We start from the raw sequence: 15,220 nt of genomic DNA, 5'->3' as shown, positions 1-15,220 counted from the left end.
GAGTTTCAAACTTTTAATACAATAAAGTTGCTGCATACTTTCCTTTGGAAGTGATAGTGTGGAGAAATGATTTTCAATTTATTTAACTGAAGATGGGGATTATGTAGGTGTATAAAAACATGACAGTGCTTAATGTATCCTGGGAATGAGATGGAGGATAAAGATTTCCAGCTTTTGCAACTTTGGTCCTTAAGGTCCCCGTTTCCAATTTAGATATTTCCAGCTTATACTGTTTGCTTATCAAACGTTTCCACTTAAAAAAAATGAACCTTTAAGTAGGTCAATTGAAAATCAGCTCCATGATGCCTTCATTTTTATTCAGAGATCCTTGGTTTGGTATCTTGTTTTTTTTCCAGTCCTACAGTGATCCATCCTTGCACTCCTATTACTTCTAATTTATATGCACTGTTTAACAACGTCATCCAAAACAACATCAGTTCCACATGTCTGCAGATCACTTTCCAAATTTACCTCATCACTAACCTTCCTGATCTCAGTACCAATTTGTCACTCGACGTCTGTCATTCAGTACTGGAAGAGGAGATTCCACTGTCTAAATTAAATCAAAAGACAATGCTGGAGAAACTCAGCAGGTCAAACAGTATTTCTCTCTTTGGCTTGGCTTCGCGGATGGAGATTTATGGAGGGGTAAATGTCCACGTCAGCTGCAGGCTCGTTGGTGGCTGACAAGTCCGATGCGGGACAGGCAGACACGGTTGCAGGGGAAAATTGGTGGGTTGGGGTTTTCCTCCTTTGTCTTTTGTCAGTGAGGTGGGCTCTGCGGTCTTCTTCAAAGGAGGTTGCTGCCCGCCGAACTGTGAGGCGCCAAGATGCACGGTTGGAGGCGAGATCAGCCCACCGGCGGTGGTCAATGGGGCAGGCACCAAGAGATTTCTTTAGGCAGTCCTTGGTGCAAACAGTATATAGCAAAGATAAAGACACATAACCAACATTTCAAGCTTCATGAAGGGCTCAAGCCCGAAACATTGGCTATGTACCTTTATCTTTGCTGTACAAAGTATACTCTTTGACCTGCTGAGTTTCTTCAGCTTTTAAAAAAAAAATTTAGACAGTGGAATCTCCTCTTCCAGTACTGAAGACTTTTATGTTTTACTCCACTGTCAAATTGTTGGGAACACCAAATTCGTATTCATCTGCCCCATTATTTCCCTATGTGGCTCCTTGCCAAACCTACTTTGATTATGTTCCTGTGACATTCTTAGGATGCACAGTCATGTTGAATTTGCTACAACCAGAATTTTGTGTTTTTCTGCCATGAACTCTTGGCCTCCTTAGCAACTATCAGAGATTAAAAAGACCATTCCAAATAAATGTTACTCAATATCATCATAACAACTCCCTCTTTTCATCTGTTTTCTCCAGATATGTTCCCTTTACTACTTCCCCTTCTTCCCTTGTAGAGGTCTTACAATTCGCTCCAGGTCTGGTTCCCATCTTTCATAACTAAGACCTTGAAAACTTTGTTTCTTGCAGATTACATTTCCTGTTTAACCATCACTGTGCTCCCTGATTGCATCAGGGTAACACAGCAGTTAGACCTGGTCCTGCATAAAACTCGTGGCTTACCTTTGATTTTGACCTGGGTGCTCAGGTGTGGATTGTGCAGTCTCTGTAAGTGGTTGTGTGGCTTTTCTCTAGTGCTAATGTTTCCTCCAACATTCCAAAGTTGCTGATAATCAGTTATCATGATTTGTCGATAGTGGCAGGAGAATGAGGTGGGTAGGGTAAGGTTAATGGTCATGAGAAATAAGTGAGAAATTGGATTGTTGAGATTGCTTGGAGAGCTGCAAAAGGCCCAGTAGAATGAATGATGCCCTTCAATGTCAACAGAAAATAATTTACAATGGCTTCCTGCCAGCGAAACCACAATATAAACATTTTCAACTTCTGAACCTTCCTCAATCTTTTGAACTTTTCCAAATCTACAAAAGTTCTGCAACCCTTTACCATCTGTACTTCTCCGATTCGGACTTCCTGTATATTCCTGATTTTAATTGACCCAACACCAGCAATCATACTTATACAATACCCAGAGCAAAGTTCTAAAACCCTTTCTTCTATTGCTCTATCCATCTTCCTATCTTTAAGATGCTTGTTAAAATCCACTTCTTCAAGCAAGCTTCTGGTCACCTGTTCACATTTTTAATCATGTACTTCAATATTAAATTTTGTTCCATATAGGTCTGATGATGTACCTTAAGTTTCCCCCCCCACATTTAAGAACCCTGAATAAAATTAAAGTTATTATTATTCATTGGTATTACTGAAGTTATCTCCTTTTAACTTCTCTTTCTAAATCCATTCATTTTCCATGCATTTATTATGTACCTTCTTTAAATGTGACAGAGTGAGTCTAAAGAGAATGGATTAGAAGGACTCATGAAAATGTGAGATAATAGAATATGGTTGAAGAGCATTGTATCTGAAAAATAATATGGTGCTTTGTCTGTATGTAAAGGGAGGTGAACACCTAAAACACTAGTCTGAATTTGCTCTTCAAATTTAGATTATATTTTCAACATTTCCTGCTTTCTTAAAATGGATTCAAAATTAACCCTTTGGACGCGGTGTCGCAGTTTTCAGTGAATACCAACAAGCACATATACTCTGTCTCCCTGTTTTCCAGGGCTGGTTTTATATCCAACCACCAGCTGGTTCACACTGGTGTTCATACTATAGTTTACCCATGGACCCAGTCCAGAAAATACAGGTATATTATGAAAAGTTAAAAATGGCCAGAATCCAAAGGGATAAAAAAATCCAACAATTACACATATACACAAAAATGCAAAACTGGGCATTTACAGCTAGCACTACCTGAACTGTTGGACTGGAAAGATGGCAGACTTGCTGAGGAGAAACCTCCAAAATTATCAGAAGCATTAAAACTTCCAAATACATCAAAGTTTGCAAAATCTGTATTCATAGAGCTTGAAGCTGGAACAATAACATGGAGGAAAAAATGTTAATGGATGTGAAAAGCATGCACTTTAAACTGTATGAATGAATTAATGTCACAAAACTATACACAAGATGTGGTTCTGTAGATGTCTTCAATGAATACATTATTCAAGACAACTCTATTCTTTTCCAGATAGCATTTTCTAATAATCATTAACCAAAACTACATTTTAGTAATACCACATTTTGTTGAACTATCAACCTCTTAAAAAATTCATGCAGAATTGGTACCCTTGAAAGTAAAGAGATTATTTGGAAAAACACTATCAGTTTCTAACTCTACAAGTGATAGGAGGTGTACTTTGGAGAGTGCAGTGCATTTACTTTCTACATCAAGTAGTTGCAAGCATATTGAAAGATGATCACTGTTTGCATCAACCAGCACAAATATGCCACAAACATTATGGGAAACTGATGTCCATATAGTTCGTATCAGAAATAGATTACACAGAACCAAATTGCCCACATTTACCCCCTAGATCAAAGTACCCCCTTTACACTTATTAACATATTTGTAGTCACTACTGTGTAAAGAAGCAATTGGTGCTAGAATTAAGAATGTTGAAATTTGAGCCCGTGACAGTGATTTAATTGACACAGTGTAACAGTCACAATATGGAAGTGATTCACAATGTATTGATGACTGCAAAGTAAAACTGCCTGCAGTTCGGGAGTTCATTACCACTTAGTACAGCGGAACTTCCGTTCTGGACGTTAATTTAATTTTCTTCCAACTTCCTATGTGATACAGCAAATCTGAAATTATCTTTGTATATAGTGTGAAGTTGTCTATCGACAATCCACAATTTGTTTTCAGGCAGCCTAATAATGTAATATTGTGAACATGAAAAGCAACACAAAACTGACCATGGCCCACCGATAACAAATTATCAGACCACTTGTTGGAAGTGGGAATATGGCAAGTTCATGTTCTCTCCCAGACCAGCAATGGGAATTTGTCTTTCTTTATTTAGACACGATAACAGGCCATTTTGGCCCATGAGTCTGTGCTACCCAATTAACCTACACCCCCGGTACATTTTGAATAGTGAGAGGAAAGTGGAGTCCCCAGAGAAAACCCATACAAGACACGGGAAGAATGTACAAACTCCTTCCAGACAGCGTGGATTTGAACCCCAGTCCAATCCCAATCACAGACGCTGTAAAGACGCTGCGCTAACCGCTACGCCAACTGTGTCTTAGTGGGAAAATGTTCACAAAACTTTCCATTTTTGTTGTCAAATTTACAACTTCACTTGTTTATTATATCAGCAATCTTATCTTCACTGCATCACTGGAGACTACCTATCACAAGCATATGGATCGCTTGTGGTTCACAGACCACTGGTTGAGATTGTTTCATTTATGACACGAAGTACAGAGTGATGTTCTCTTTTTCTTTCATGCCATATTCTTCATGCTCTGAACTTGTCCTTTTAATACAAGCCATCAATTTGCTAATATAACAAAGCAGCTTGAATTTTACATCGTCTGGCGTATCGCTCTCTGGGAGACAAACTGGCATTGTCAATTAAGCTTTATTCATGGTCGAGCACTAATCTTCCATCCAATAGCCATCTTTAATTTAAAATTTTAAAATTTAGACATACAGCATGGTAAGAGGCCCTTTTGGCCACCCAATTGAACTACAACCCCAGAACATTTTGAAGGGTAAGAGGAAACCTGAGCACCTGGAGGAAATCTACATAGACATGGGGAGAACATACAAATTCCTTACAGACAGCGCGGGATTCGAACCCTAGTCCTAGTCGCTAGCACTGTAACAGCAGTGCATTAACCGTTCTGCCCAATCTTAATCAGTTTTTACCATTTCAAGCAACATTCCACATTTCACATTGTGTCACACTTCACGGCGAGAGAGTGAGAGAAAAAAAACCATACAGGCTACTAATTCAAACTAAATGCTGAGTCTTACTTTGAGAGATACAGAAATGAAAAGCAGCGAATCAGGTTTAAAAATTAGACTATATCTGGTTAGTTTCCATTCTATATATAAAAAGTGAAAAGGAGCAGGTGCAAACTTGCAATGATCGCAGATCCAAGAATATATAAACTACGATGGAAAGTGGGGACACATGGGGAGAAAGGGTTCAAATTAACAAAAAATACTATTAGGTCTGAAAGGGTAGATTTAGAAATAGTATATTTCTTCTGTGGGATAAAGACTAAAACTTAACTGGTCACCAATAGTACATGGAACAAATATTACATGAACTTGAGAGGAAGGAAAAGTTAGATAAACACCATTGGGAGGGTGTTTGGTACAGATTAGTTGGAAAGCAAGTAATTTAAAAACTTGATACAAACTACTTTCATTTGCTTGCCAGCTGATAATTAATGATTGGAGCGTGCAGTAGCAACCAAAAGATACACCCAAAGAGACTCATGTTGAAAACTCCAAGCACCACGCCAGCTCAAATTACATGGAGATACATGCTATTGTAACTTGCTGAATATTTAATCTCCAATTAAATATTATCTTCCATTGTTGCCAATAGATTATGAAATAGGTAGTGCTCACTGCTCTGAATTGTACAATTCAAAGAAAGTTTTAATGCAATTTTCCTAAACTTTAAATTTCATTAGCTTAAGAAATACCACTCAATGTGACAAGAGCGCAAAGAGACAACCAAAGGCGCCATCTTACCTGTGTGATTGTTAAAATGTGCAAAGTTTGCAAAGTATGGAGGTGCTGACTGAGGAGCGGCGAAAATGTCCCCTCCAAGGTCAGTGAGGAGGTCAAATGAAGCCACTTTCTTCTCTTGTTGTGATCCTTGAGAGCGACTCCCTGCTGGGGACTACGAGGAAATGTGATCACAATTTTAGATTAACTTCACTCATAAACCAACAAGTTCTTTCACTTGACAGCAATGAATGTAAAAGGCACAAAGGATGACAAGTGGGAGTCTGCTGGACAAGACAAGAACTAGCAATATGAAGGTCAGAAGATGGACCTTGCATAGAGAGCCATTGACAATGTCAGTGAAGAATAAGCTGAGGGATGGTTGTTTAGGGAGAGGAGTTAAGAAATAATTTGTCTAAAATGAATAATGAAGCTCAGAATATAGGGTCTCTCATGGAAAATTATAAGGCAGGATTTTTTTTAAAGAGAGAATATCAATGAATTCCCTTAGTCTAATAGGAATAAGCATTAATTCAGCTCACTAAACGATAACTCCTGGGCAACCATCATCTTCAAAGCTGCAATAATTATCTCATCATTTTGCCTGAAATTAGCTACAATTTGAGCAATTAATAATTTGCTGGGTGGCAAGTCGCGGAGTCTAATGGAATGAATAAGCCCTTTGTCATCCTTTCTGTAGTTTAAATAGCAGTTTTACCATTCTTAATAATGAACACAATTTATGAAATTAGATAATTTTACTTTTACTTTACACAGCTATTTGAATACATTTGCTTTGTCTGAATAGTATCATTCAGTTGATTTTACCCTCCCAGGCAAATAGCACAATTGATATCACAAATATTAAGCACTGTACAACTTAAAAACCAGCAAAAAAAAAGTATCTAAATCATTGAATTCATTATCACACCAAAGCAGCCATTCACATCCAACAAGTCCACGCTAGCTCTTAATAGAGCAATTTGGCCCATACCATTCTACAACACTTTCTCCACAGCCTTACAAAGTATATGCCCTCAAAGTTGAAACAAAACCCCCTTTGAAAGGCAAGGTTAACTGTTTCCACCAGTTTTAAAGGCTGCAAGATCGAGACAACAATCAGCATCTACGCAAAGAGGAGTGAAGCACAAAAGTCTGCAGACACTGATTGTCAAAAAAAAACAATTGGAGAAACTCAGCAAATCAACCAGTGTTCTTGATGTTGCAAAGATGTAAAAAAATTCAGGTCTGAGCCCTTTATCAAGATACAAGTAAAACAAAGGCAGATGCCTGAATAAAGTGGTGGGGGGGGGAGGGGCATAGGCCAACAGGTGGATAAAAGAGGCACAAGAAAAAACAGGGGGAGAGGAGCATAGCTCTTTGAATGAAAAGGGGTGAAGAGAAAGAGGAAAGGAGGGAAGAGAGGGAGAACAGGGAATGGGCTAGAAAAACAGAGAACACAGTGTTAATGCCATCTGGTTAAAGAGTACCCAGATGGAATATTAGGTTTTGCTCCTCCAATTTAAAGGTGGCCCTGGTTTGGCAGTGCATGAGGCCATGGACAGACATTTCGATGTGGGAGTTGGGCAAGAATTGAAATAGTTGGTCACTGGGAGATCCTCGTTATTGATATGGACAGAGTGAAGGCGCTCAGTGAAGCGATCTCCCAGTCTGCACTCAGTCACTCTAATGGAGAGAAGGCCACCACGGGAGCCCCAGATGCAGTAGATGACACCCACAGATTTGCAACTGAAGTGCTGGTTCACTTGGAAGGACTTTTTGGGACCCTGAATAGTGGTGAAGGAGGAGGTGTGAGCACAAACGGATTAGTGGGAAGGGATAAGTGGACGATGGAGTGATCCCTGCAGAAAGCGGACAGAAGATGTATATAGTGGGGGAATTGAAATATGAAGACTTGTTACAGGATAAGGTGTGAAGAAATGTAGTCGAGGTAATTGTGGGAGTTAAAGGGAGTTGGTAGGTTTGTAAACAAAAATCTCTGTAGAAAGATTGTCTCCCACGAAGGAGATAGAAAGAGATCAAGAAAGGGAAGAGAGTCGCCCAAGTGAATTTGAGGTTGGGGTGAAAATGCAGCAAAACGGAAAAAGTTCACAAGTTCATTATGGGCGCATGAGATAGAACCAATGTTATAGTCAATGTAGCAGAGGAAGAATTGAGGAGTCTTGCTTATGTAGGCTTGTAGCATGGATTGTTCCACAAAACCAACAAAAGAGAGGCATTGCTGGGACCCATGGCCACCCGTTCAACTTGGAGAAAGTGCAATGAGTCAAAGGAGAAATCACTGAAGGCAAGAACAAGTTCTACCAGGTGACCGACTATAACAAATATGAGGCTGTCAAGTTTAGGGAATTGAAAGTTATTGGTGACGGAGGACATGTGAGGTACAGCAAATGTAGGTAGGGTGGAACTGCACTGGGGAGGGGGGTGCGGGGAAAGATGAAGTAGAGGTAAGATTAATATACCAGTTTGGGGGAGGGGCAGGAGCATACAGAAACAATGGGTCTACCTGGACAATTGAGTTTGTGGATCTTGGGAGGAGGTAGAGTCAGGCAGTGAGGGAATGGGAAACAACATAATTGGAGGCCGTGGGAGAGAGATGATCAGAAGTGATGATGAGATTAGATATGGCAAGCAAGATGGTGATAAGTATGGGGTAAGTAAGAGGAAGTGTCTGAGAGCTGTTGTCTAGCCTTGGCATCATAGAGGTCAGTGTGCCAGACCACAGCAGCATCACCTTTGTCTGCGGACTTGATTGGTTGAGATTGGCGTGGAGACTGCGGAAGGCAGAGCATTCCAAGGGAGTGAGATTGGAACAAGTGAGGTTATAAATAAATAATAAATGAGCAAATAATAAAGAATAAATAAATATCGAAGCAAATGCTGGTTAACATCAACATATTTGACTCTAGCTGAATTAAACAAAATCATGAGTGATGCAAAGCAAATGATAATTTACTAAAGGCAATCATTTATTTGGAGATTGTTACGACTGAAACACTTGGTGAAGTAAATCTGCAGGGTAATAACATTTCACTTAAATTGATGGATAATAATGTAAAAGTAATACCTGTCATTTTCTCATCTTGCAATGGAGCACTGCTACCTCTGCAATTGGCAACAAAACTTCTAGGTACATTACAATAAACAGACTCTATGCATCATCAGAAATACTTGCAAGATTTTTGTTTTGAAACTGAATCCAGTTTCGTCAGTTTTAAGGATTAAGGTTGTGCATTTGTGTGGAAAAGAGCAATAAAGCGACTTCCATTGCAAAAAAAAAAGGCTGCACAAATTATATTCTTCTCAATAATGATCTCTGCTTATCCCATGAAATTAAAAATTTCACTTTCGAAAAGATTTTATTTTCTAACTGATGGATCATTTTATGCTCAACATTTTTCTTTTCCAAAAAAGATACCAGTACAGTGTTGGCAAACAGACAAACAAATACTGAATATTGACCAATATTGAAGCAATAGTGGAAAAATCACTGTATGATTTTACTGCTAGACTTTAGAAAAAAGTGCTTCAAGTTCTCATTTCACCATTATCATTAAAGAAACACAAGTATAAAATGCTGGAAATAACTAGGTCAGATAGATCTGCAAAAAAAAAAAGGGAACTGTAACATTTTGAGGTCAGTGCCTTTGTTCAAAACTGAAAATTGCAGGTTTCCAGCTATCCTCTGGAATGTTAACTGTTGGATTTTAACCCTTTGGACTCCATGCCCTGGTTTTCAGGGACTGGTTTTATACCCAACCAACAGGTTCATACTTGTGTTCATACAGTAGTTTACCCATGGACCCAGTTTAGAGTATATATAAAAATGGCTGGAGTCTAAAGAGTTAAAGATAGGGTATGAACCCAAAATTATGTTTCACTCCTCACTGACCTTTCCTGCATTTTTGCTTTGGGGATGAAAATTCTGACAGCATTTTGATTTTGCATTAAAATGACTTCATGACAAGTGTGTGGGAATGATGGAAATCATCTTCATAAATGTTTGCAAGCTGCAGTCAAAAATGCATGCAAGTAATTTCTCATAAAAGAACCATGTGCAATCTTAGTTTAACATAAACTACTAAAGCAACTTAATGTCATCAAGTCACATATTAGAATATTCTTGATCCATGGTGGACAGTCATCTCTTTCTGCATTCAAGTGAGACTCAGAGCTGACTTTGTAATCCCAGCAGATGGTCCAGCCCAGTATTGACAGGTACCATATTGGGAAGGTATAATCACATCTTATATTAGTGGATCTCAACTGTTTTTCATTCAAATAAAATATCTAAACTATTCATTAATTTACTACAGACCATGATTAAAAACCCATGGACCACCACCTGTTATAGGAGGTTGACAAGTGAGAGCCCCTACATTTCCCAAGGAGGTTGAGGCTCCAATCTTGAATGCTCCTGGATAACAGTTGAGACTGTTCTGTCTGGCTGCATCATTTTGTGGTATGGTAGATGCAAAGCATAGGGCTGGAAGTTAATACAGAGAATTATCAAAACAGCCGAGATCTCTTTCTCTATTGATGACATTTACTAGGAGTATTGCTTAAATCAGACTCAGAGAGTTATAGCAGACCCTTTCCTTGCAGCACATGGTTTCTTTGACCCAATGCCCCCAAGGAAGTGGTACAGGAGCATCAAAAATCAAACTGCCAGTCTGAGAAATAGCTTCTTTCCATAGGCTGTGAGATTCATGAACAGTATCCAGTCACTGAATCAATCATTTCAAGATATACTTTAAATTATATCTTTATATATGTGATTATTAAGTGCTGTGTATTGTGCATGTGTGAACTGTACATATAGACTAGTATTAAAATATTAAATGATAATTACATTTACAAAAACAATTAATAATGTCTAAATATAGTTTTCAAAATGGATTTGTCTTGGTTAATAGTTGGCAAAAAAAAAAAAGGAACTATTTTGCTGGCAGTGTGCAAATTAGTTCAAGCAGAAACTTTAAGAAACTTCAGGAAAACTAAAAGGTTTTGTGGGCAGTTTGCTCTAATATTGTCATTGCGCCCAAAATGGAAGCAAGAGACTTCTTTGTATTCTTTCCTCAATCAAATTATTAATTTGTCTGTTCTATTATTCATTTTGCTAATATAACTGCCACATTAACTAGTGTAACCAAGAAATATGATGTTTGACTCAAATGTAAGTCATTACTTACCTGGTTAGAGGTTCCTTTATTCAATGGCAGTGCAGGTGTGGCATCGGAGATTTGTGAATTTCCTGGTTTTACTTCCGGAGTGCTACTTGCGCTGCTAGCTGAGGAACCTGAAATAGATGCATGGACTGCTGCGACTGCCCAGGCTCGTTCTGCTGGCACAAACCTAGTAGTGAAAAATGTATTTATGGTGAAAGCACTGGTCAGAGCTGTACTGCTCTTTAAAAGACTACCACTGGTATAAAAGGAACATCAGTGCTGCCGCCGCCACAGTAAGTCAGTGCTCTACCCATGCCACACTGCCATTGCTCTCCCAAGGAGACTGTACAATTTTACACCTCGGGTCAAAATGTGGCGTCCTTAATGCCAGCATTTCCAGCAATCAAAGCTCATTAAGGCTTTCAGCAACAAGCTTAAAATATAATTTAGACTAAATAGTTGGGTTATGTCAAAGCACTATCCAAGGAGCTTGGATAGTGGAGTGGAGAATGAGGACCAGAGGGACCTTTGGTCATCTATTTTGGACTTGCTCTAAAGTTAAAGGATTCTGGGTAAGAATCTTTGACCTTGAAGATCTTAATGAAATAATACTTATGTTCCACTTCTAAAAAGCTGTAGGAATCCAAAGCAAAGCAGGATTTGATAGTGAACTGAGCTCCTGCAAGATGAGTAATATTTGAAGAATGGCCCTCCACAATTTGTGTTTGCATTATCAAAGGGCCTACATGGAATCGAATTCGCGGCATTCCTACAACTCGGCTACTTTGATCACACGGCAACGTGACTTCAGTATCTATGACTTTTCTTTCTCATCCCCTTTCAAACCGTCCATTTCCCATCACACTTCACAAGCCCCAAAACACCTCATACATACTTCCTGTTTTTTGTATCACTCCGCTTGCCATGCAGCAATACCCAGTAGGCATGGCAACCCTTCTTCCATTTTCATGGCAACTGAGCCCTTGTATTGGACTTCCTAATGTTACTGAGACAAGGCTCGCAGCTGTGGAACATTTACATCAACAAATTCAGATGTTCCATACAGAACTGAGCCAAGGCCGAGCAAATCGGAGCCTGGCACACATCACCATTTAACCATCACCGACATTAATTTTTGCAGATCTAACATTTACCATCTTTTCTTCTCATATTTTTCATGTAGGAAATCTTTGACTTTCTGAGGATCTCTGAAATCGGGATAAACAGATGATCTTTCATCATACAATCCAAGCCAAATCTGTTTACACACCTAAAAAAGAGCAAAAAAATGCCATCTTGTTAAATGTATCAAATACAAGAATTTATATGGACGAATTAACTAGTGTTCAAACACAGTTACAATCAGGCAGAACATTCTGCATCTAAAAGTACAGTTCATGGTGTTTTTTTTAAAGCATCACTTTCTTAGTGAAACATGTGAATCACTGTAAAGATCCAAAATGCAATCAAAAATTGAATAGGTAAGAGGAAGGGACATACTGAACCGCAGTCAGATTCTCTGCACAGCCAATGGTTTGTTATATTTAGCACATTGTTTTGCCTTTTATATGCAGTGGTCAAGGTGAATGTGGAATACATCTGGATCACATGGACACTCTTGACTGAGTTCCACATTGCTTGTTATTGTCTCCTTTTTATGTCTAGTCAAATATTATATTTACAAGGGGAAAGTATATTATCTTGGTTAGCTTCCATATCTGCATTAATCAGGGCATTTTTGTTTTACTCAACAAAAATTCACAGATCTTGTGTACTCAGAATAGAAGAAGTAACTGAGATGGTCTAACATGAAATATTTGCATCAGATGTTGCCTACATATATTCAAAGCTTTATACTGAACTGACCCTATCACAATCTGTTAAGCATAGCGTTACGGTACTAGTTATCTGTTTTTATATTTAAATTTAGACATACAGCACGATAACAGGCCATTTCAGCTCATGCGTCCACGCCATCCAATTTACGCCCAATTAACCAAACCCCCGTTACATTTCAAACGGCGAAAGGAAACCGGAGCACCCAGGGAAAACCCATGCAGACACGGGGAGAACGTACCAACTCCTTACAGACAGCGCAGGGTTTGAACCCTGGCCCAGACCTAATGGCAAGCATTTTAAAGACATTGCGCTAACTGTGCCTTGTTCAATTCTTCTTCAGCTCATTGGCAAGTGAGTTTCTACTTCTTGGCCAAGGCTTTCCAGTTCATCAATTAATTTGGAGGCTCAGAAGTTAAAAATGTGCTGGCAAGAAATTAGTAAGGAAGGAACACACAATGCCGAAAGGAATTATTTGCAATGGAAGGCTTAAGAGCATATATTAAAATGGAGATTTTCAAGGAGACAGAGTTCTAGACTGGACCCTGTTAATCAAGGGAATAGAGCAACCAAAGGCCAGCAGTTCTGATGATCTACCACCACCTTAAATGCGACTCATTAATTAAATGCAATTTAGGAGTCATTACTGAGTAAATATTCGGTCTGCACTAGTTATAAAACAATTTTCATGTTTCGCCATAACTCTTTTTATAGATAGAAGCAGGAAACAAAAACAGCAGTTTTACAGACATGAAGCATCAGAATAAACTTGCCTTTATATGGGATATTTAATTATCGCTTAGCCGTGTAATACTTTGTACAATTACCAGTAAATAAATACTTTTGATGTGTAGCATTTATAGTAGATGGAGAAGAGCAATTCCCTCTTTACAATATCTCACACACAGGATTGAGATAAATAACTCAATTAATCAAAAGTTTTTTGATGATTCTCTTTTGGGAACATATATCTATGCATGTAAAACTTTTCACCTGTGTTTGAACAATGGTGTGAATCTTACATTCAACTTACTCATTTCAAACATTATACAGGACCGAGGTACGGGCCTGAAGCATCAGTATAAACTGCATGCTCAACTTTTAGAAAGGACTGAATCCACAACTTGGAGCCACAAGAGACTGACAAAGCTAGAATCTGTACAAAAAAAATCAAACTGATGCAGGTTCTCGCCCCAAAATGTTGACTCTGTTTTTCCCTCCACAGATGTTGGTCCAGCAGTTATTTTTGCTCTTGAACCTATATCCTTTTTGACTCAGCAACAACCTAGAGCAAGCTTAAACTCAGCATCTTTCCTCTTCACAGATGCTTAGCTCCAGCATTACTTGCTTCTTAATCAAAACTGCAATAGAAGATGTAGCAATTGGTAAAGATTTGAATTGTGCAGCCCCTCTCCAGATTAAATGCAATTCTGTCAACGTCAATATTATTTCACATTTTTATTCTCTTCCTGAAATGGTGAAAATTCAATAATACAGTGGAACTCCGATTTAATGCAACCCCGGATAGAACACGATCAGACAGTGGACCCTTTTTTCTTCAACTCCTTTCCGGAATTGAAATTGCTTTCAGATCAAAATGGAAAGCACCATTAGAAGATGAAAATCTTTTTCAGTGAAAGACAAGTTTCACATTCTTGAAGTGATTAGGAGTAAAAGTCAAACCCAAGTTGCATGCTATCTCGCCGTTCCCGAATCTCAGGAAGATACGCGTGTCACTTTGGAAAGCTGATGAAGAGGCGGGACTAAAGACCAAACACATGAAGATAACAAAGATGTCAGCCTCGATGACTCCCTGTACGAGTGGTTCATTCAAGCACCCTCAGGAGGCCTTCCAATTTCCTGGCCTATTCTCAAAGCTCAAGCTTTGAGAAGTTTGACCAGCTGATCAACAGAGAAACCTCACAGTTCAAAGCTAGCAATGGATAGCTTGACAGGTTCAAACACTGAAACGGGATTTCTCAAATGTTGGTGTCTGGAGAAATTTGCTCAGCTAACAGTGCCACTGCCAGCGAATACCCGGAAGAACTAAAAACTCTCCAAGAAGATGGCTACGTTGAAGAAAAAGTGTACAACGAGGACAAAACAGACCTCTGCTACAAGATGATCCCAGACCACACACTGTCCAGCAAAGAGGACGTTCATTGATGCAAGAGGTTCAAATAATGCAAACATAATGTGGCATTGCTGTTTTGTGTTAACAAGACTGAAAGACACAAGTTAAAACCACTTATGATTGGCAAATTTCACTCGCCCTGCTGTTTCCACCAGGTCAACATGAAGTCGTTACCGTTCGAGTACACACATAGCAGCAATGCTTGAATGCCAGTGTCATCTTTAAGTTTTGGTTTAACATAACTTTTGTCCCTGCTGTCTGTGCTCATTTGTATAAGCAAAAGCTAGAACCCAAAGCTCTTCTTTTGCTTGATAACTGTCCCGCCCACCCTCCAGCTGCTAACCTACTAAGTCGAGACGGAAAGTTCCGAGTTTCTTACCTTCTAAAGAACACTATATCAAAGATCCAGCCCCAAGATCAGGGATCATCTCCATG

At 39.0% G+C, this 15,220-nt stretch overlaps 1 protein-coding gene across 1 annotated transcript in view; it reads right to left on the bottom strand.

The window, feature by feature from the left end:
- agfg1a (ArfGAP with FG repeats 1a) overlaps positions 1-15,220 on the bottom strand; it is a 53,684-nt gene that overhangs the window by 21,833 nt on the left and 16,631 nt on the right. The window contains 4 exon segments of the mRNA XM_069897299.1: positions 2,839-2,958; positions 5,651-5,801; positions 10,840-11,002; positions 11,970-12,085. Coding sequence (XP_069753400.1) covers positions 2,839-2,958; positions 5,651-5,801; positions 10,840-11,002; positions 11,970-12,085 — 550 coding nt within the window.

This window comes from Narcine bancroftii, chromosome 9 (assembly GCF_036971445.1).
Source record: "Narcine bancroftii isolate sNarBan1 chromosome 9, sNarBan1.hap1, whole genome shotgun sequence".
Classification (NCBI taxonomy): Eukaryota; Metazoa; Chordata; class Chondrichthyes; order Torpediniformes; family Narcinidae; genus Narcine; species Narcine bancroftii.
Note: the sequence above shows the minus strand (reverse complement) of the source record. Positions and strands in the feature narration are given on the sequence as shown.